The sequence below is a fragment of the Rhinolophus sinicus genome, chromosome 4 (assembly GCF_057876585.1).
Source record: "Rhinolophus sinicus isolate RSI-liver-muscle chromosome 4, RSI-T2T, whole genome shotgun sequence".
Taxonomy (NCBI): domain Eukaryota; kingdom Metazoa; phylum Chordata; class Mammalia; order Chiroptera; family Rhinolophidae; genus Rhinolophus; species Rhinolophus sinicus.
Window position 1 is genome coordinate 99033152 of NC_142504.1, and position 23406 is coordinate 99056557.

The 23406-nt window shown below is 49.7% G+C and overlaps 1 protein-coding gene across 2 annotated transcripts in view; it reads right to left on the reverse strand.

The window, feature by feature from the left end:
* Positions 1–23406, reverse strand: part of MYO5B (myosin VB) — a 316516-nt gene that overhangs the window by 57977 nt on the left and 235133 nt on the right. For both annotated transcript variants that reach the window (XM_019721483.3, XM_019721491.3), the window contains exons 17-21: positions 21697–21783; positions 8719–8830; positions 5659–5870; positions 3547–3703; positions 1227–1466 (exon numbers count right to left, since the gene is read on the reverse strand). In XM_019721483.3, coding sequence (XP_019577042.3) covers positions 1227–1466; positions 3547–3703; positions 5659–5870; positions 8719–8830; positions 21697–21783 — 808 coding nt within the window. The remainder of the gene's footprint in view (positions 1–1226; positions 1467–3546; positions 3704–5658; positions 5871–8718; positions 8831–21696; positions 21784–23406) is intronic.

Consider the following 23406-nt stretch of genomic DNA (forward strand, 5'->3'; position numbering starts at 1 on the left):
GTCTCCTGTACTTGTCTCAGGTCCCTCATGGCACCTGCACAGGTCCCCAAACCTGCAGGGACTTGATCAATGACTTGTCACTTGTGTGAGTCACTGACAAGGAAGGGATGGCGGCCAGTGCAGAAAGACAGAGAAGAAAGCTTAACCATAGTATCACTGACAACCATTTCCCAAGTTTCCTACTGCATACACGTCAGATCACTCTTCTTATAGCCCTATCAGCCCCATTTTATGGACAAGAAAACTGAGGCTCAGCTTGGTTAAATCAGTCGCCCAACTTCTGAGCAGCAGAATTGCATTTGAATTGGATTCTTTCTGATTGCAAAGCGTGTGCTCTTCCCAGCACACAACACAACAGAGGCAGGAGAGCAAAGTGGTGAGAAACACGGGCTCTGGGGTCAGACAGCTGAGGTTCAAGTCGTGGCCCTGCGACGGTCACCTGTGTGACTTGAGGAAGTCACTTGCCCTCTCTGTTTCCTCACTAGTCAAAAAAGGATGATGTTATTTACCATACTGTTGTGAGGCTTAAAAGCGTTAATTCAGACAAAGTACTAGGACCGTGCCTGGCATGCAGGGACCCCCCCTCCATAAACGCCAGCTACTGTGATGACACCATGCTTCCTCCACAAGGGCAGGGAAACGTGACTGGGGGCTAATGTTACAGCTTCCTCTTGCTGCTGTAACAAATCACCATAAAGTCAGTGGCTTGAAACAAGACAAGTCTATTATCCTCTAGCTCTGGAGGTCAGACGTCTGACACAGGTCAGCAGGGCTGTGCTCCTTCTAGAGGCTCTAGGGCAGAACCCATTTTACCGCTTTCTCCAGCTTCTAGAGGCGAATTGCATTGCTCGATCACGGCCCCCGTCACTCCAGTCCCTGATTCTGTCGTCAACCTCCTCCTCTGAATCTGACCTTTCTGCCTCTCTCTTACGAGGACACTTGTGAATATACTGGGCCTATTCAAATAATCCGGAATAATCTCCCCATCTCAAGGTCAACTTAATGACATCTGCAAAGTCCCTTCTGCTGGGGAAGGTAACATATTCACAGGCTCTGGGGATTAGGACACAGACATTTTTGGGGCTGCCATTCTGCCTGCCATTCCCGCCAAGGGCGTGACACCCTGAGGACATGTGCACTCTCTGGGGTGCTGGCACGTGCAGTTCCAAGGAAGCTGTGGGTCTCTTGGAGCCCCCCAGCCCTGGGTGGGAGCTCCTCACACGCACCTGGTCATCAATCTTCCGCTGCAGCTGCACCACCTTGTTCTCCATGCCCACGTTGAGGCGCTTCAGGTGCTCTGCGGAGCGCGCCTCGATCTTGAGGGCCTTCAGCTCCTGCTTGGCCTTGAGCCTCCGGAAAGCGCACTGGATGACGATGGCTGCGCCCCGTAGCCGTAAGAAGTGCCTGCGTGCCGTCCAGCCCCGCACGTGCTTCTGGATGATGGTGGCCTTGTGCTCCCAGAGGACCTGGCAGCGGACAAGCACATACTTGAGGGGTTTGCACTGCAGGTTCAGACACTGCCCGGGGGAGGCGAAAGCCACGGTCAGCCTTGGTGTTAGGAGATAGAGAGAGAATGTGCCTCCCTAAGACTTAAGGCTTTGACGGCCATTTGTTTTATGAACACCTTCTTACTACCGTTGTTTCCCCAAAAATAAGGCCTAGCCAGACAATCAGTTCTAATGTGTCTTTTGGAGCAAAAATTAATAAGACCCAGTATTATATATTATATTATATTATATATTATATTATATTATATTATATTATATTATATTATATTATACCTGGTCTTACATTATAGTAAAATAAGACTGGGTCTTATATTAATTTTTGCTCCAAAAGACGCATTAGAGCTGACTGTCCGGCTAGGTCTTATTTTCGGGTAAACAAGGTAGGTTCTGCAACCTGTGTGCCGGCAGGGACTGCGCTGTCAAATCACTGTTTTTGGTTCATTTGTTTTATTGGTTAGGAAATGACAGTCCAGAAACCTCAAAGTTGGAGGGGACTAAAGATTATCTAGCTGATATCTCCCCATTCAACAGACTTGGGTCCCATCCTGGTGACAGGGAGCTGGAGCAATGAGGTGACATTCTTGGGAGTCCATAATGGGCTAATAATGGCTTACAGGTATAAACTTGGCTTGTGATTCACTGTGTTTTCTTTCTTCTTTCCTCATGTTACAAACCACTCAGAAAATTAAGGCATCATCAATATTCCCGTCCTAACGCCCTGCAAAATAAATGTTTGTGGAATAAATGAAGAACTAAGCAATCCCCTTGAGCCTGACACGCCCAGTACCACAGCTCTGAGACGGAGCTGGTTGGAACCTACTGCCTCCCATATACCACCCGCTCCTGCCATGGTGATGTCACAGAGTTGTCACCAATCTCCCAGGAATATTCACAGAACCATTGCCTACAGGCCTGGGTTTCTCCACGTGTTACATCAGGTGCTCCAGCCGGCTGCCTGACTGTTTGCTTTCTCATGGTCAATTTAATGCCTTCGTTTTATTTGGAAAATCATGTCTTTTCTGATCACAGAAGGGAGAGATGTTCATTTTAGAAAAACAAGAAACCATTTTAGATGTTTCCTTCCAATCCGTCTTTCATGTAGCTTTCGTATAGTGTGATTTGGTGGAAGGGAGGTATCCTGACGTGGGGCTACCTAACCAGGTAGTTCAGTTCCCTGGGTAACGGCCCAGCAGGGAGGAGGTCCGAGTCCCTCTCCTGACCTCCCCTTGCTGGGCTTCAGGTTGCTACTCTGTTCAGTGAAGGCACTACACCTGCTGATGGCTAATATCATCCCTGGTCTGGTGTGAGTGGGCCTGACATGATTCAGCAGGCTTGGCCGTGGGCTGAGTGCCCTTAGGGTGGGGACTCAGCTTCTCCAAGCATCGGAGCTGTCAGCGGGGTACAGCAGTATGCACCCTTCCTACCTGTGATGGTTAATCTGTCAACTGGCTGTGGGGTGCCCAGGTTAAACACTGTTCTGGGTGTGTCTGTGAGAGTGTTTGCAGAGAGGTGAGCATTTCAATCAGTGGGCTCAATCAGTAAAGAGGACTGCCCTCCCCAAGGTGGGTGGGCCTCATCCAATCCATTGAGGGCCTGAAGAGAGCAAAAGCTGGAGGAAGGAGGAATCTGCCCCTTTTACACTGCCTGCGCTGGGACGCCTCATCTTCTCCTGCCCTGGGACGGGGACTTACACCACAGCCTCCCGTGGTTCTCAGGCCTTCAGACTCCGGCTTAATAACATCAGAGGCTTTCCTGGGTCTCCAGCTTACAGCAGGCAGATTATGGGGTCCCTCAGCCTCCATAATCACTGAGCCAGTTCTGCATAATAAATCACACCCACACACACACGCCACACACCTACCATGGTTCTGTTTCTCTAGGGAACCCCAATACATGGGACAGGATTTAGTGAGAGCAGAGTTGTGATATTACTTAGAAAAAATTTAGGAGCGCACAACAAATGTTCATTGGTGACAATCCGCCTGCGGCAGCGTTAGCTCTGTTTGCAGCCTGTGAGTCCCTGGGGGCGGCTACACACCTGGCAGTAGTGTCTCCGCACAAACATGCCCCGCGTGAAGGCCTGGATGACGATGGCAGCCGCGCGGACCCTGAGGTAGGCCAGGCGGGCCCTCCGCATGCGGTACTGCTTCTGGAGCACCACGGCCGCCCAGATCCTGCGCAGATGCTCGGCCAGCCTGGGGAGGGACAGAGCGGTGGGCCATGCGGACAGCGGCCTCTGAGCTGGTCAGGGACGAAGCCCCTCCCCCTTGGCCCTGCCTGGACACCCCCAACTGTAATCACCCTGACCAACTGTAGCAATGCCCTGGGCACTTGGAGGTCAGGCTCAGGACAGCAGAATTGGCTTCCTCTTGTCCCAAAAGTCTTTCCACAAAATTGAAACACAGTTCAAGTCTGACCAACTCTATGAGCCTCATTGGGCCACTCCCCTCGCTGCAAGCTCCTCTGTGCAATCTGGGAGTCCTCACGGACGTCACATGGTGACACCTGTTTGTGCCTTGGACCTCACTAAGCCTGGAGATATCAATGATCCTTGCACCCCTACCTACATCTAGTACAGGGCCTGGCCTAGTAGACGCTAGGGAAATACTTGCTGAATGAATAAAACCTTCTCAGGCCTGCAGCGATCTGTTTCCTCACCTGCCCAGCCCTTTCTGCCCGGGATGCACTACACAGGGACATTGACTTTCCCGGTTTATTTCTGCATTCCCCACCGCATACCCCCAAAGACGTAACATCAATCTAACACGTCTTACCCTCCTTAAGGGCTTTGTTTGGTGCCAGACTCATCACACGTGCTCAACTGGAGACTCAGAACATTGAAAGCTAGAAAGGACTTAGAAATCATCTAGCACGGCCCCAGCGTAGGAGGTAACCCACCCAGCCCCACCGGTCCACCGGGATGAGTCTGATTCCCCAGTCGGCTCTCCCTGTGTACTCTCTTCACAGGTGGGCCCTGGTATCCACTGGAATTCAAACCCCCTGCAGGGAGAACATAGGCCAACTCTGTTTTATAGCCTCACCATCCGGGGCCTAAGGCAGAGGGTCATCAGTGATGACCTAGTGTTGATACTACAGACAATCTTCTCATTTCTACAGCTTTTGTGCCAGAGATCATCTCTCACCTGTTCGGAAGTAATTAATGGCGCTCACCGTCTCTGGTTACACTCGAATAAACAGCTTGCTGCAAAGGCCGTGTGTGAGCAGGAGCAATCTTCTAAGTTTACGACACAAAGGATGCCTGCTCTGGGCTTATAGCTCAGGGGCTCTCTTGTGATTTTTTTTTTTTTTTTTGTAGTCAAGGAGAGGTGACTGAATTGCACTGGCTTCCAAGTGCAAAGATTATTGTCTCTTCTCCAAGGAAATCCCTATTTGCGGAGGTCACCGATTTTGAACCAGGGCTGGGTCCCACATCTGACGACCAATGTAAAGGCCTGGGGTGGGCCTCACAGGACGCCGTGTCCTCCACGCCCATCTCAGTGGAGATGCTCAGACCACCTGAGAGCTTCATCAACCCAGGGACATTAGTTAGGAGGAGAACACTGAAAACGAAGTGGTTTCTCCTGCACGGTGCTGGGCAGGGCAGGGAGCTGGACTGGCACCGGGCTCTGCCCCTAGTGGGCCGCTTGTGGTTGGACGAGTCACACCTCTGTGCAACTCAGTGCAACAGCTTGTACAAGGGACCTCCCAGGACCCTTCCAGCCCTTATGGTCCAACTCCCAAGGGACTTTTAAGTTGGTGGTCGAAATCATGAAGCTGAATATAAGTTAGCTGTGACAGAAAGGCTGAACTTACTTCTTTTTCTTAAAGAAGATTATTTTACTTTGGAGTTTAAGCAAAAGGAAAACGGTCGTTTTGTGGCAAAACCAGCCAGTCCTAGGCCAGCACTGGTGGGATGGAAACAGACTGGAGCAATCAGGAGACCTGGGAACTAGACCTACACCCTCAGGTGTGAGGGGCATGAGAGAGATGGGCCCAGCTGCTGGGAGGAAGCCAGGGCACAGACAGGGCCCCAACAGGAACTGCTCTAATTACAGATGCTGAGAAAGGGCAACCAGCTAAGAGAGCCAGTCCCTGCCCCTTGCTCCACACCCCCAATCTGCTGCCCCAGGCGTGCCCCAGCTTGGCTTACCTGCGGGCCAGGTGTCCTCGGCAGTACCTCTGCAGAGTTAAGGTAGCTCCCTTCAACCTGCGGTATTTCACCTTCTGCAGCCAGCCCCGGACCGTCTTCTGGATCATGATGGTGGCTGCCCGGAACCTGTCAGCCCGAAGCTTCTCCAGGTAGGCCACCTGGCCTGCCCGGAAGAAGATCTTGGTGCGGCCAAACTGGAACTTGTCAGGGTCCTTTACAAGGCAGGGAGGGAGGCTGGTTCATCACCAGTGAGCAGTGAGGGGAGATGTCCACCCCCCAAGTCCCGCCAGTGCAGAATTCCCTTGCCGGATCTCACGAGATACACACTACCTCTGAGAGTTCGTGTAACAGTCACTGAGTCCATCTCTACCTGTAGGACAGGCACTGGGCTAGCTGTCCAGGATGCAGCACTAAACATGATGCCATCCCTTGAGCAGCTGGCACGGTGAGGGCAGACAGATGGCAAACAAAGACACAGAATGTTTTCAGGTGAGGATTAGGATGGCAGTAAAGCTGAGGGCTGGAGGGTGTGATAATGGTAAGTAGGATGATCAAAGAAGGCATCTCTGCAGAGCGGGTATTTGAGCAGAGACCTGAATGAATTGAAGGCAGCAGGCAGGAGAAAGTCTGGAGGAGGAGAGTTCAAAAGAAGAGCAGAGCAGATGCAAATGTCCTGTGGTGGCAACAAGCTGTGTGTGTTTGAGAAGCAGAGTGTGGAAGTGAGGGTGGGTGGTGGGAGAAGCTAATCACCAAAGGCCACAGAATTGGAGGGGGAGCCACTGGGTGCTCTGAGCAAGGGAATGACCTGATCTGATTGACACTTTAAAAAGATTATCCTCAAATGGCCACATAGTTGATTGCATAATTTCAGATTGCAAATAACTCCCCAAATAAATTTTATTTAGTTTCAAACTGTGTTATGAGATTTTTGGGGACATATAATGACTGTCTTAATTACATCTATTTACGTTAAAATTAGCTGTCCTTCCCTGCACTTAGCTGACCTCGGTGGATGAGGAAAGACTGACCCCGCAGGCGCTGTGGCCAAAGCTGGGGTAGAACACTGGACAGTTAACCCACGATAACGGAGCATTCTCTGTAAACTCACTTCCATTTGGTTTTGCTCAAAGGCATGATCACACAAGGAGGAAGCAACGGGCCAAAGCCTAAGGAAAACACACACACACACAAGGATATGTTTCATGCTGATACGTGACTGTGAACTACGGCCGAATCACCACTCTTCCTGGCTTAAGCCCTCCACGGCTACCAGAAACCTGGTCCACACACGGAGACGGGCTGCCTGAGCAGTGCTGAGCTGGGACACGGCATCCAGCTCGACTGTCACTGACTGTCTCCTCCAAGGCCAGGCTGCCGGGAGGGGCAGTGTATGGGCCTGGTTCTCCCCCTGCATCTGCTCATCACTGCCTTGCTGGGGGAAGCTGCCTCTCAGGGTGGAAGGCTGAGGAAGCAAAGGTGGGGGGCTCAGCCCTCACAGCCGAGGGACAAGCCTGGCTGCTAGGACTTCAGCAGAGCCAGGGTCTGGGGGATGCCTGCTGCATCCTAGGAACCATTTCTAGTACTCATGCTCCATTTCTAGTCAGGAAAAGCCACCAGGAAGGTGGTGATCTTGACCACACGCTGAGAGGCCAGCTCCAGGTACCACTAGGAGAAAGGCTCCAGGGGCTCCATGTCCACCAGGATCAACTGACCTTGAAAAACTGACCAGATTTTTCTCCTCCATGAAACATGAGCTTTTGAAATGTAGACACTGATAGATGCACCACAGCAAACACCTCAATCAACCAGAGTCCAAATAACCAGTTTCAACTTCCAGTTAAGAGGATTGTCACCCTCTTTACTCTGTACTGAATATTTAGCACCATATTCTGCACTGTCTATAGCTACAGACTTGAGTAGCTAAGGCAATGCTCAGAGGGCGACTGTCACTTTTACAAAATAACACATGACCTTAAATCCTGATCACCTGGCAATGAGCTACTCTAGATGAATAGATGTTCCTAGCCACATAATGCTTGAAAATTAATTTTTAAAAAACATTTATTTTGTGTTTTTCCAGGACCCATCAGCTCCAAGTCAAGTAGCTGTTTCAATCTAGTTGTGGAGGGCGCGGCTCACAGTGGCCCATGTGGGGATCGAACCAGCAACCCTGGTGTTACGAGCATCGTGCTCTAACCAACTGAGCTAACCTGCCACCCCAAAAATGAATTTTTTGATGTAATTCTTTCTATTATCTTCTTAAAGGGAAGATTGTTGATCTAATTTAACCCTTTATTGAGACCATTAAGTAGCACACTCTGCTGTTATCTCTGAATACTCTGGAACTAATGAAATGTATATATAACACAGAAGGCCCCACTACCATATTTCCCCCAAAACAAGACCTAGCCGGACAATCAGCTCTAATGCATCTTTTGGAGCAAAAATTAATATAAGACCCCGTATTACAAGACCCGATCTTATTTTACTATGCTAAGTTTTGCTCCAAAAGACGCATTAGAGCTGACTGTCCCGCTACGTCTTATTTTTGGGGAAACACGGTAGCTCTGCTTTTATATAGTAGTTCTCCAGTCTCAAGTGACAGGTGTGAGTTCAGGTTGTTTCCATGAAAACGAAATCCATTGCCTTATTTAAAACAGCATCTGGGGCTGGCTATGCAATGAGGACGGTATGAGAAGCACAGTGCTTTTCCCTCCGCGGGCGTCCAGGCTGAGCCGGGCGCCAGGACAGAGCTGGCAGGTGGGCTGAGCCATGAGCCTGGGATTTGGAGAAGCCAGAGATCCCGGGCCAGCCGCTTGCAGCCAGGAGAGGCCTCATTAGGACCCCAGTGGGCTGTACAGATAATTTCTGTGTGCCAAGATGTGACACAGGCTAGGGAAGTGAAGTGGCTTTTCCTTTACAGTCACAGAGAGAGGAAAATGGATCAACAGGTCAGAAACAGTTGCAATAAGAAACCCTTCCCCCCCCCCCCCCCCACATTCTCTGGGCATTCTGTTAAGCCTTTCACAGAGCAGGCGGCCCAGGGGATGGCCAGCTCACCTTGATGAGGTTCTCCAGGACAGACTTGCAGATGGCCTTTTTGTCTGTGTTGGCGAGCTCTCTCTTCTTGACCAGCACCCGATACCGGTTGAAGAAATCATGGTAGGTCCACCTAGAGGGAAAACGGGTGCATCGGGTGGCAAGTCCTACCTCTGGCCACGTGAGCCACGGGTGGGCTCAGACAGAGCCCCACGGGGTCAATTATTTCTAGCAGAAAGCCCTTCTCGGAGCAGCAAAATCACTCTGGGTCCTTCTGTCTTCCCTCAGTGCCCCCCCACCGAGAACTTCAGTATGTGGGCGAATTACAGAATCACAGCTGGAAAGCTGGGGGTGGAGGGGGCGAAAGGCGGGTCTGGGAGCTGCTCTAGGAGGACTGCCCATGGGCAGAACCGTTCACAAGGGTTTCTGCGCAGGCGTGTGGGACTTGGTGTCGCCGCTGCTGACGTGGGAGCCTTGCCTGGAATGCAGCTTGGTCTTTAAATGTTGATTTTCTCCTTATAAAACCAAAACTAACACAGCTAATTGAAAACTAGTTTCTAAGGTATAAGAGTACACATTAGCAAATAAAAAGAGTCCATGTCCTAACCCCTAGAGATAACACTGTTTACACACATTTTGGTATAGTTTAGAAGGAACCATTTTTCTCCCCAATGTAGATTTTGCTTTTGATTCCCACCCACCATCATGAGAGTAATGCAGACCTACTATAAAGAAAACATCCAGCGATGGCCAAGAAACAAAGAACACTTATAACCTCACGACTGTTGAGTAAGTGCTGTTTCGGTATGCTCTGGAAGGAGATCATTAAGGGGGCTTTCTGTTTATCCCTTGGCCTCTGAGGCGATCTCTGTTTAAATGCCATCTTTCCACTGAGCAAGTCGCTATTTTCTCAGCGGGGTCTGTCCCTTTCTCTGGAAGCTACTTCATGTCACACAGATGCTCACTCTTGACACTCCTTGCTCCTATCTCGGTTTTCAGGAGATGCTCACAGTCTCCCCATGTAATCTTATACTCTGATGCAGCATAACCCTACTCCACGGAGACCTGGAATTTCCAGTCTAAATCCCTCTGAAGGTCAGTTCCGCACGGCTGCCCCCATCACTCTGCGTCCTCAGTGGAGGTGACACCCAGCTCCTGCCCCTTTAAAGGTGGCAGGAGGCGCCAGGTACTCTCCACCTTCAAGGGCACATGTGGTCCACGGTGCCCATCTGGAAATGACTGAGGTGACTGGCGTGTTACCATCACCTGAGGCTTTGGCGAGTGACTGTCCGGTAACTCGGATAATGTCCCTCATCCTCAAGCATTAATGGGGAGTAAGTGGATTGTATCCCTTCTCCTGGAGCTCGTTCGCCTTGTAATGGGGTCCTTTAGAAAGTTTATGCAAAGAAGTGAGTCCTGTGGACTATCAGGCACCACTGCTGGGCCTGGGCAGCAGGTTCTCTCAGAGCTCGGCTCCTCACACGTCACAATCCTGTGTCCCTCTGGTCCTCCTGTCCCGTTTCCCTCCCAGGTCATTCATCTTAGCTCCCTGGGATGAGAAGGAAAATGGAGTCTGAGCTCGCTGCCTCTGCCTTGCTTTTGTAAACACTTATCTTGGTTTGGTGGAAGATTTCTAACATAGCTATGGGTCTCAGAGAAGGGGTACGCATAAGAGCAAATAACATTTATTCCCCTTATTTTTTTTCTTTATCTAAAATGGCTGGTTGCACCTTCTCTTCTTTTGTAAAATAACAGCTTTATTGAGCTAGAACTCACATGCTGTAGAAATGTACCCTTTCCAAGTGTATCATTCAATAGTTTTCAGTATAGTCACAAACGTGTGCAACCATGCCCGATATTGAGCCCGGAACATTTTCATCACTCCCAAAAGAAACCCCGTACCCAGCATCAGTCACTCCCCAAGCTCCCTGCCCAGGCCCTGGCAACTACTGACATACCTTGTTTCCACGCCTCTTACCTTTTTAACTGGTTTTGTCTGTCACAACTATGAAGGCAGAAAGGGAATGGCAGCATCTACTGTGCTCAAAGCTGCCCGGGATTTACATGCCTCTGCTGACAGGCTCATGACGTGTGTGGATTCTCTCTGTGGGTTCCCTTCAGGACGGAGGGAAAGGGTTCTTGTGCCCCTTGCCCTCACTTCACTTTCCCTTCACTTACTGAGCAGAAACTGTTTCCCGCTCTTCCGGGGCTATGAACCAAACCCACCTAATTAGTAGCCATCTCTAACTGAGGGCTTTAAATATGGAAACATTTAAGGCTACCTGCCCAGCTAAATGCTGCTTTAATTATTTCAATCATGTACCGTACACGTCAAGAAAACTCCTAAGCCCTGACTACTGGCGATAACTGGAGGCCTAGGAACAAGGAGAGCAAGAGTTGATACACTGCAAATCAGACATGCACGTTGTTTTTAATACATGCAAACACTACTGCATTTTCCCAGGCTCCTTCTGCCCCAGACCCCAAGTTTTAAACATAGACCATTCTGTCTACTGACACTTCCATGCAGGGCAAGATGGACTTGGGCAAAAATCAAATGGAATGATGCACCATGAAAAGGGCTTCATAAAGTCTCAGTGTCCTCACCACCCCATTCGCTCATCAATAGCTGCCTCTTATGACGGAGTCCTTCCTGTCCACCCGTGAGGTCCCTTGAAAGCAGCTCAGCACTTTCGGTGTGACTTTCGGAGGGCACTTCCCACAGAAATTCTGCATTACGGTTATTTGTGTCCTCATTTGCCTTATTTCTCCCTATGAGTTTGCAATTTTTCTGGGGAAATAATTAGAGCAGCATTTCACTGGGCTAAAAACCTTAAATGCTTCTAATTTGAAAACCTCTTCCTGCTGCGAGTCCCATAACTATCAGACTAAAGGAAATTACCAGAGAGTCAGTGGGGGAGCTGCGAGTGCAAAGACATCAAGGCCAGTGTAGGACAAACTGGGAGCACAGCCATCGAGAAGCCCGGCTCTGACACTGACCAGCAGGGACCCTGGGAAGAGTCATAGGCTGGGGGCCTCACCTCCCCTACCTACAAAATGCAGAGAATGTCACCTACCTCACGCAGTACTGCCCAGTGTTTTAGCAGCCAGTGAGCTCATGGCTGGGGAGTGCTGGGCAAGATACAAATCCTCCTCAAGATCTAAATGACTCCCCCTTCCTGCCTAAGTCCCCTCCACTTTTCTTACAAAGGCTTCCTTGGACATCTGCACCAATGTGCAGCCGGTGGGGAGGCAGATGCCTGCCAAAGGCCAACCGTCCACTTAGGGCTTGGGTGGGCACTCCCTCAGGAGGTGCCAAAAGGGGCACGTGCCCACTGTGCGGTCTGGGCATGTACAAATGCCCTTCACCGAAGGACCCAGAATCAAATGTGGATCCGTTTTCCACGGACCTCTGTGCCCTCAGAGATAAAATTCTCACAGGAGAGGCTCCCTCACCTCTAAGAGGAAAATCTTCAAGGTGAAGCTAATGGAACCTGTGATTCTTTTTCCAAAAGTGGAACTTCTTATAGCACTTTCTGATTTGGCAGACGCTTCTGGATGGAGGTGTTTTGTGACCACGTAGAAGTGGGGAAAGACCACGGGGGTGCCCAGGATTTCCCGAGGTTATGCACCACAGGGGAACCTCTTCCCACCCACAGCACATAACTATTCCTGTTGCCATGTGGTACACAGAGCTTTCTGTTCTGCATTAGAGATACTTTCTGTACGCGTATTAGACTCCAGCCTTCTTCGCCCAGGGTCTGTCTCTGATACATGTTTAAACCTCTCAGTATTTATCATCATGGTACCTTTACAGAGTCACTTAACACATTTCAAAAAATTGGTATTTTCCTGACCAATAGGTTGGGATCCCAGTGTTAAACCTTTCTCTCTACCAGTGTTTCTCAAGGAGGCCCCTACTGGCTTTGGGGCAGGACCATTTTTCATTCAGTGGATGACACAGTCCAGACAACACACAGAGTTCTCTGGACCATTATCTGCCACCCCATTCACTGAGATATCCAAAAATGCTCCCACACATTTGTAAAATGTTTACTACAGAATATAGTTCTAGTCCCAAAAGCTTCTTTTTGAGAACCAACCATGAGTGCCACTTGCCTCTCCAGTGTGAATCCACGGTTTCCTTCCCCGCTGTTCCCTCCCTCCTCAGGTGGCCACGGAGATGTCCTCTCCCGCTCACAGTATGGCTCTGGGGCTCACTGGCCTGCAGGAGTCTTTTAAACCAACCCTGGGCCTGCCTGTTCTTCCATCCATTTTCTATTAATGGCAGGCAAAGAGTTCCAATGCCAAGTCTATCATTAGACCCCACTGTGGTCCCGACCCTGGGCTATACGGACTCATAGTGACCTGAGGGGTGTAATGTACCCTCAGCCCTACCTTTATTGCAGCCCCGCTCTCCCCGGATTCACACTCACACGCCAGAGGCCTGTCTAAAGGCGCTGGACTTCAGTGCCACGTTTCCTCTGGAATAAAGGCCTGCTTGGGAGCAGGTGTCCCGACCCGGTCCAGCAGTCCCAGCTGGGTGTGTGGGAAAAGCCCAGGACCTGTGATTGATCCTTGTATGAACGGGGAGATCAGAGGCAGCAGGTGAGGTTGACATGGGAGGAGCCAGGACAGGTACCCAGGTGAGCCCAAGTAGCCACCCACCTGGGAAGAAGCTGCCTCCTAACGAGCCCCTCAGGCCTCAAGGCAGCGTGTGGTAAGTAAACACAGCTGCTGTGAGTGGCAACGCAAACCCAGCGGGGTGATGTTTTGGTTGACCAGGCTCCCATCCAGAGCCCAATACTGGATTTAACCATCTACGTGTGGGAACATTCTGCCTGAGAGGGCCCCACGGACCAGTGTGAGCAGATGGCGGGATCTGCCAAAGAGGTAGCATTGGGTGCTTGCCTTCTCTTGGATAGTTCTCATGGGGGCACTGGTTGGATTAGACAAACTCTGAGAGTCCCGCCATACTCTGCAACCCTCAGACAACATCTATGACATCAGGCCACAAAGAAGAATCCCTGGAGAGGGCAGGTCAGGTGACCACAAGGGCCTCTTAGAAAACGATGGAGAATTCTCCAGGGCTTTTCAGGCCAGGATTAGGTTGGTCAACCCACACTTTCAGATACCCCACTGCCCTGTCACATGCAACTTAGGCCAAAGATTCTTAGGTCCAACATTTCCTTAGGTTATACCAACAAGGAACGTAAGGGGTATGCTTTTCTTTTGGTTCTATAATGTTTAGGAGCCCGTGGGCCCCCGATGGAGGCCTTATCCCCGATGAAGTCTTACACAGGCACCTAAGAAGTTTCGGGGGCAGAGGTGATCAGCCATGCTGTGACACTCACTAACCAGGTCCAACAGACTCTCTCTGGGTATTGAGCTGTGGAAATAAGCTTCGTATGGCCACCAAGCACCATGTACTTCCCTTGTTCTCCCTTTTGAAGAAACAAACCAGTAGAGAAATAAACGGTATTGATACAAAAGTTTTCCTTAGAACTATATCAAGGATAAACAAAATTTTCAAAGGGAGACAAGAGGCAAAAGTCAGAGAGGAAAGGGACATTTTCTTGAAGACTCATAGGGCAGGTATTCTCAACCCATGGGATGCAGTATGGGGCTCCACCCATTTCTATCTGTGAGGCCTTCATATGACCATTTTTATGGGATTTGTTTTGTCAGCCGTAAAATGGAGGTAACACCTCATTTTGCCTCTTTCATGAGTTGGATGTCATTTTTTTCAACAAATGGTGCTGGAACAACTGAAATGTGCACGCAAAAGAATGAGTTTGGTCTTCTACTTTACATCATATACATAAATCAACTCAAAATAGATTAAGGCCTAAGCCTGTAAAAGTCTTGGAAGAAATCAGAGGAGTAAATCTTTGTGACCTTGACTTAACTAATGGTTTCTTAGCTATGACACCTAATGCAAAACAACCCAAGGAAACAATAGGTACTTTGGGCTTTTTCTGAGTTAAAAACTTTAATGCTTCAAAGGACACTATCAAAAAAGTGAAAAGACAGCCCACAGAATGAGAGAAAATATCTGCAAGTCATATATCTGAAAAGGATCTAGTATCTAGGATACATGAAGAACAACAACTCAACACCAAAAAGACAAATGAACAAATTAAAAAACGGGCAAAGAATGTGAATACACATTTCTCCAAGATATACAAATGGCCAGTGAACACCGATTTGTTGTGATTTCAGCACTGACACTCACGGAAGGGTTCCTAGTGCAAAGGTGGAAGGGCGCTCACCTACCACTCACCACCACAGATCCCCAGTTATGTCCTAGGCCTCCCAGGGGAACACAGGCTTGGACCCAGAGGTGGCCCCAGGTCTGAAGGTGGCGAAGCTTTGCTGCACGAGGGAGAAACGTAATTCCTCCCCATGGGCTCTGAGCGGGGGCCAGGCCACCAAGGGAGGACAGAAGACCATCTCTTCAATCCTGGCACTGTCTAGATATGACCAAGTGGCTGCGGTTTACCCAGAGGCCAACACCTGCTTCTTGGGGATGGTTTTGAGGCAGGAAGCATTTCAAAGTCACCTGGGAAACCTTGTCAAAGGTTTGAGGGGGCAGGTGTCAGGTCTGGGGGGGGGGGGGTCCTGGCTTCTGAAATTGTTTACTGCGTCCAGGTGACCGTGATGGGCAGCCCGGTGAGAACCCCGTGCCAGATTCAAGTCCAAGAACACGAGTACAGCTTTCAGGCAGCGGAGACAGAACTAAGAGCTGTAAGCTCCTGAGATAAAGAATCATTTCACTCCAAAATAAGTTTTACGCTGTTCTTTCTCTGGGATTTTTAATAAGGCAAGGAACCATGTGTGTGTAAGTTTAGTCGTGATTCAATAGGAACGTGAACCAGGCAATTCCTCAAGGCTCTATCTAGTTCTACAATCTTATGCTATTTATTCCACGTGGGGCTGAGCTCGTGGAAGATGGGGAAGGAGTGGGAATCTTTTCAGAAAGCACCAGAGTTTTTCTGATGTAAACGAGATACATGAAATGAAAGCGAACTAAAGATTTAGGAAGAGGTGTTTTTGGCCAACATCAACATTGCATATTCAAGCAGCCCCGCACAAACACTTCTTTTCTGTTGAGTGGTATTTGCTTCACAATTTCTCTTGGACACAAAGCTGCTCTGAATCCCCAAAGAGGGAGACAGGTAACTGCACAGGCGCAAGACACACAGAGGGGGCGCTGAGAGCCGGGCGACGGGCGATGAGCTGCTCTTCCCGACAGTAAATTTATCACAGTGCTTTATGTACATGGTAATGAACATATTTCTTAGCCACTGCAGCACATTTCAAGTTGAATGATTCATTTTCATTTTAAACTAGACTCACAGAGAGACACAATTCTTAGGGAGGATAAAAATAGACAGGTGTACGAAAGCCTGAGGGCAGGGTGGGGGGAGCATGGGAAGGCTGCTGGCCTGCAATTCTGCATTTGTCCTCTCGGGCTTGGGGGGCGTTGGGGAGCATTGAGATATAGTAATTTGAGAACAGGGCTAAGAGTTCTGTGCCCAGGCATCTGAAAGCTGGATGCCTGAGCTCCCAGCTGGGAAGGGTGCCCTCTGCTCTGGCTCCTGGGGAACAGCCCTGCCGGCTATCACATCACACGCCTCTGTGACCCCAGACTACGCGTTTTCATTCCTTTGTCGTTTTCCTCTCTGTAAAGTGATTATTTACCCTTTGGTCACTTAAGGAGGGGAAACGTAGGGAAATGGTATAAGCTGTAATTCCCCTAATCAAAGAAGCCATGAAGTTTCCTTGGGGAACAGCTGTGCAAAACTGTGTAGTGACCTGGCAAACTAAGTGAAACCATTGCTGTGCTGGGTCTCAACAGCCAATGGGGTGAATTATTTTTGTGACAACCCTCCCCCCCACACGCACCCTAATCTGCTCAGGTCCTTCTGAAGTTCTCTCTGAGTCAGGTCAACAAAATGACTGCTCATCTCCAAAGTCCATACACGACACTTGTGTACTCCCTTCAACAGCTAACACCTCGATGGACCCACAGTTTCTGTAAAATCTCACTGGCTTTATCTCCAGATACAGCAGACACACACCAGCCTCCTGGATGAGGCAGTTAGGTAGCATTTTTGTTAAACCCATGAGGTTACCATCGTTGGCAGATGCAGAAATTTAGACAAGGTGTGGAATCAGGAAATTACAGGTGTGGTGGCTGCCCACAGCCTGCCCCCCTCACCGCTCATCTCCAGAAATAAATGCCACCCTTAGGTGCTGTGGCTTGGCAGTGAGGACGGTGAAAGGGGATTAGGACCTAAATGACATAATATGGATGATTCAACCCCATCTCAGTACTAACAAAAGTGCCACAAAACTACGGCGCCTCTTCCCCAAAGTTAACACTTCAAATGGCAGGCTGGGGAAGGAATCCTCTGTGAGGCTCTTTAGCAAAATCTGCTAAGAGGGTGCATGTGACGAGGACATGCGAGGCAGTGTTCTGGATGGATCTGAGCCAAAACCTTTAAATCACAGCAGTAAGGAACATTTTCTGTGATACTAGAAATATTCTTTCCTTCCTTCCCACCTGACACTTTCCACAACACCTGCAATTACAAAAACAAAAGGTACAGGTGCCCTTGTAATTATCTGCTAGAAAGAAGCTGGAAACAATTACGGAGGCAGGGAAACACATCCATCAGCTGCCCCGTAAGTGGCAAGTTTGTGGGCATCACAACGCTGCTGGCAGCTCTGACTACAGCTGGGTGGAACAAACAGTAGGAAAAGCCATTATCCACGTGGGTCTAAAGACTTAGAGCAGGGGTGTCCAAACTATTTTCAACATTTTTCACCAAGGGCCATATGCAGTAAAATACCCAAACAGCCGGGCCACTCTCTTGAGGTGAAGTACGTATTGCCTCACCTGGTTTATTTAAGTAAACTAAATATATTTTTGGAATTTGCTGCGGGCCAATTAACAATGGATTGTGGGCTGCAGTTGACCCACGGGCCGCAGTGTGGACACCCGACTTAGAGGGAGCACATCCTCTTAGCTGCCAAGGAAGAGGCTGTCTGATGAGGCAAAAAGCCCACCTTGCTGCCCAACATGCTCCGACTGGAGGACTGCACAGCAGGAATGGGGACTGAGCTAGCAGAGAAGGGTTCGTCTCGGATCACTGGACAGCAAACATAAATCATCGCTCCTTCCAAGCTGGACAGAGTGCTGCTCCCCGGCTGGCAGGACCCTCCCGCCATCTCCCCACCAATCCTCTTCATCCGCCAAGGCCTAGCTCAAACCTCACCTCCTCCGTGAAGCCACAGCTCCTCCTAAACTTGCACCTGATTCTATGTGGTTTTCTAACTGCTTTAGGCATCACTTCTCTTCGACCGTAACCTCCTGATTGGCAGGAGCCACGACTTACACCCTTAACTCCCTCACAGCCACTGGCATAGGCCTAGATGCTTGTAGCAGGACAGACAGAGGCCATGAAAGCAAAAAAACCTTCTCAGTCTACATACAGCCCATGTGACACCACAGAACTAAAACACTCTTCCTCTTCCTCTTCCACCCTCAAAATGAAATCGTTTTCTCCTGCGACAGAAAAACCAGGAGTGGGAGTGACACACATTGTCACTCTGATTTCACAGTGAGGCTGCAAGCAAGCTCGATGGGTGAATCGGAGGTGGCAGAGCTATGCAGGCGCCTCTGCCTGAAGTGTGGGCTGTCGTTACCATGTCAGGCCGACAGATGTCTAGCCTCCCCCTGACGCTCTCCAAGAGAGACTCACACCCCGCAAGTCACTTGTCCTACTAGTCAATCATTCACTCTGTTGGAAAGTTCTTGGTGAAACGAGTGGCTCTTTCTACACTGATATGAGTCCCCAAGTTCCAACTGCCTTAGAATATCATTTGTCACATACTTTCCTGCTCCCTCTCACCTGGCTTGATACAGGGCCATGTGCACACCTCCCACCTGACAAGCCCACCTTCAGCACCACGTATACCTCACACATAAAGATGCGCTGCGTTTCTCTGCTCATCTGCGGGCCTCTGCACCGTGCAGCACAGGTACGGCTGGAGGACCTGGGAGCCCCAAGTGTCCTGTACAAGGACCCTCAACAGTTTAAGACACATCAGGATTTCACAGAACAAAGCTAGATATTTCGGGGACAGACAGGTCCTACCCACATAATTATGCCCATAGGGATGTAGCTTCTTGCTCATAGCCGAATGAGTAATAAACATTTTATTAACTGCTTAAACGTCCAGCACTATGCTGAGAACTCTGCATTATCTCATTCATCACAACCACCTATGAAGTAAGTATGATCATTCCACCTAATGATAAGAGAATCCAGGCTCAGAGAGATTAATGGACTTGCCTGAGGTCACCCAGCCAAGAAGGATGGGAGCTGACAGTGGAATGCAGGCCTGACGCCACAGCCCAAGGGCTGACTGAGCAGGCTCCGTCAGCTCTAGCCCAGGCCATGGTTCTGCATTCGGGACTCTTACTTACACGCTGGAGAGAGCTGGGAGCAGTTATACACCAGGCCCTGGGTCGGGCCCAGCCCCAGAGGGCAAACCACAGGGCTGGCCTACCCCTTCCTCTGCTAAACCTCTGCTTGGAGGGCAATGCCTCACTGATGTGGGCAGGGAGGTGCGTGGCAGTCACCAGCCAGCGGGGCAGAGGAAGGGGGGCTCCAGTCCTAACTCATCCACCCACCAGTTGGGTACCTTGAGCAGCTCACTTCCTTCTCTGGTCTCATTTGTGCAAGTACATTTAAATCACGAAGTGCCCGTATCTATATATAAAACGGATGTAAGGTCATGCCATAATACTCTTCCTGCTACAAGTTGCCATCTTATATTTTCTGTCCCAAATTTGTTTCATTAAAAAAAAACAAGGTGCTGGTCACAACCCATTAAGTTGATTTCCTGACCCACTAACGGGTTGCGATGCAGTTTTCAGAAACAATGCACTAAACACGGTGGACGAAAGAAGGCTCTGGGGAGCCGAGCAGGCAGAAGAGGCGGGGCAGGAGTGGAGCCCCGCTGCAGGAGGTGCAGTCTGAACACCAGTGGCTCGGCAGCTCCCTAACGTACGAGTCTCATACTATTCCTGGTCTGAACCCTGTGAATGGAGCAGTCACTAAAAGGTAATCTAATTGGCCAGACGACAGGACTTTGAACTCAAAACAACTGCTGTGCCAGTGGTCTGAGCCTCCTTCCGTCAATCAAAGGCTGAAGCCGGTCCCTGTAGGGCAGACCGGGGAGGAACACAGAGCCTTCATCTGAGAAGGAAAAGCATGGCTCACCTCATTCATCATGGACTTGTCAGCTATTTGTGTTCACACCCTAAGTTCGAAAAATGAGCTGAAGCCCCAGGACACTCCCCGTCTTTTTTCTAAGCAGGGAGGGATGTGGCTGGAAAGAAAATAAAAACGGCCTCCCACCCTGGCTGGAGCAGCTCATTCTGAACAATGCTTGAACCTGCTGGGTTTCGCAAAACTGCCTGGATGCTGCCGATTAGTGACAGTTTTTGTACTTTCCAGGTCAAATGCAAATTCCTCATTGCGTCAGCAGCTTCCTTCCCAGGCCTAACATTTGGGAACTGTTGATAGTTGTTTCTGGGTAAATTAACCACTGCTTATGAAATGGTTCCTCAACTGCGGTGCGAGAGGTGGAGGTGGGGATGGCAGGGGACGTGGGGGCAGGGACCGCATCTCCTCGTCCCCTTTTCTGGCTCCCTCCACCCCCTGACACATACGGGACTTCTTGGGACAGAGGAAAACACCACTGGCTCTGGGTTGTGACACTGCTCTCCTCAGCTCCAATTCATGGTAGATGTTTGGCCTGTGTGACACTGGTATGTGGTATGATTTCACGAGAGCTACCTGGTCACCATCCACCCCCCGACACCCCCTATTTCAGGCGAGTGTCCAGAGGGGATCCAGTCTTGGCATAGCTTCAGCAGATGCTGGGGTGGCTCAGGGGCTTATCCACAATGCACGATGGACCACAATAGCTGATTTTTGTTTTGTTCTTGTTTTAACTCTAATTGTATTCTCTACCATATACAGTGGTACCTCGGTTTTCGAACGTCTCCGTTGATGAACATTTCGGTTTGCAAACACCATAAATTTTATGGATCTTTGGTATCATTACATAGTAAAATTCATGCTAAACTTGCAGTTTTAGGGATTGATTTTAAAGGTCTGGAACAGATTAATCCATTTTGCATTACTTTCTATGGGGAAACCGTGCCTCGGTTTTCGAACTCGAACGGTTTTCTGGAATGGATTATGTTTGAAAACCAAGGAACCACTGTATTTGATTCTATATCAAAAGGTAAAAGGTCCACTGATAAGTAAATGGATAAGCAAAATGTGGTCTACACATACAATGAAATATTATTATGCCTTAAAGCGGAAGGCAATGCTCACACAGGCTACAATGTGGAGGGACCTTGAGGACGTTATGCTAAAGTGAAATGAGCCAGTCACAATTCATCAAAATCACAGGGACAAACAGTGTAATGGTGGTTGTCAGGGAGGGGCTGGGGAAGGTAGGAATGGGGAGCTATTGTTTAACGGATAGAGTTTCAGTTTTGCAAGATGAAAAGAGTTCTGAAGATGGATGGTGGTGATGGTTACCTGACAGTATGAATGTACTTAAGGCCACTGAACTGTACGCTTAAAAATGGTTAAGATGGTAAATATGTGTATTTTATCAATTTAAAAAAGCGGGGGGAGGGAAAGGGGACAAGGCGGGAGCTGAGTAAAAGGAAATCCCCTTTGTAATTTTGGCTAGTTCATCACCCAGAGCAATGCCAATTGGCAATTCTGAATAGCTGCCCCAGAAATTGTCACTGTGGAGTCCCACACTTTTCAAGCCAAACCGAAGTTATTTCCGTCAGCACCCAGCTTGGGCCCTCAGTGTTTGGGAACATTTTTGAGGATCTCTTTCCAGCTGACCGCACCTAAGAGGCTTCTCTGGCTGCACCCAGAGGGCACGTACCTGGACGGGTAGCCGGCCGCACTGATTCGGATGGTCTCTAAGACCCCGCATGCTCGGAGCTGCTGCACTGCTCTCTTTGGGTCAAAGCTGCAAAACAACAAGACAAGCAGTGAGGGGGCCACCTGGCAAAGAGGAACTGGGAACAGGAGAGGAGGAAAGACAAGCTCTTCCTGCACTGAGTTGTAGGTCATCACTGAGCACACGCAAGGTCAAGGGAAAGCAGAGTGAGAGATGCTGACAGGCAGACACAGGCGCCATTACAGCATCTCAGCTCTGTGCACACTTGCATCTCACCCGGGACACCCCTCTGCTTCTTTGCCCACTTGAATTCTGTCCACCCTCCAAGACTCATTCTTGCCTCCTCTCCAGAGCCTTTATTATTTCCAGCCTCATGGGCATCTGTCTTAATTCCATGGCTAAAACATTTACACTTGGCACCACAAGCATTGTGTGACCAAGGGTTAAAGGGCTGAGTTTCAGGTGAGGCAGACCTGGGCTTGAATGGTGACATGGCCACTTACTAGCTGTGTAATTTGGGACAAGTAACATATAACCCCCTTCGGCCTCAGTTTCCTCACCTATAAAATGGGGATAACAGTACCCCCTTCATAGGGTTAGTGTGAAGAGGGAATGTAATGGCCCATAAAAGCAGTTAGAACAGTGCCTGGCACGACATACGCACACACATAGTGTTAGCTATTAGCTGCTCAGTTAAGAGCCATATAGATGAAGAAGTTAATCTTCCTGTTGTTAGAAAGAGGAGACATGTCTTCAACAACTCGCATGCTGTGCAATACTGAGCACTGAAAACCCAGCATTTATTTGAGCACGTCCACTGAGGAGGACATGGTCAGGCTTTCTAAGAGGACCCACACTTGCAGAGGAAGGAGGTGGACAGACGGCGTACACTACAAGGTAGTGTGTAATAAAGGTGGTTAAATTGCTGAAAGAAACCAAAGGGAAGACGTTGGGGTTGGCTCGCGTTATCGGGGAATCTCCATGGAGGAAGAATGAAGCTCAACTGGAATTAATCACGAGCTGTAATTTGCTAAGACTATTGCTCCACTGTGAGAAGGGATGAGGAATAAACGCTCCCTTTGCTCCTGGCTGCTCTGCAGCTCAGCTAAAGCCCCGGGCCAGGCCCTCCAGGCTCAGGCCTGGAGATCGGGGCTCAGCACACACCTTGGCCGGGCAGTCCGGCAGTCTGCTTGCCCAGGTGGATAAACGCAAAGGGTGGTTTCCTTACTTCTAGAACCCCACAGGGCAACCTCTCTCACTTGTCTGCCATGCTCCCTGACAAACCCAGGGGTTCTTTTCCCAGCAGCTGGGCCCACTCAGGGTTCTGGAATTATGCAGGAAGGATATGGCCCAGGGGTCTGCCACCTTCGATTGGCATCTCTCCATCAGAGACTCCCTCTTGTCCGCCATCTCTGTGTGATCTGCTCAGCCCCTAGTCCTTGCTGCTGTCTTATGCTGAGCTGCCCTTGGGGTAGGGGCCCAGAAGTCCATCAAGGCAGATGGTGCCCTACGATGGCGTGGGTCAGCGAGCACTTGGCAGCGGGGAAGTAGTGGGCATTTTCCACGTGGCTGAAGACCTCAAGCAGACCTTACTTCTGGGCACACTCTGTGTTCCCTGTCAGTCCTGGGGCTCAGCGGCCCGAGACACCCACGCTCTCCCCCAGGCCTGTGCCCACTTTGACTTCCTTATGC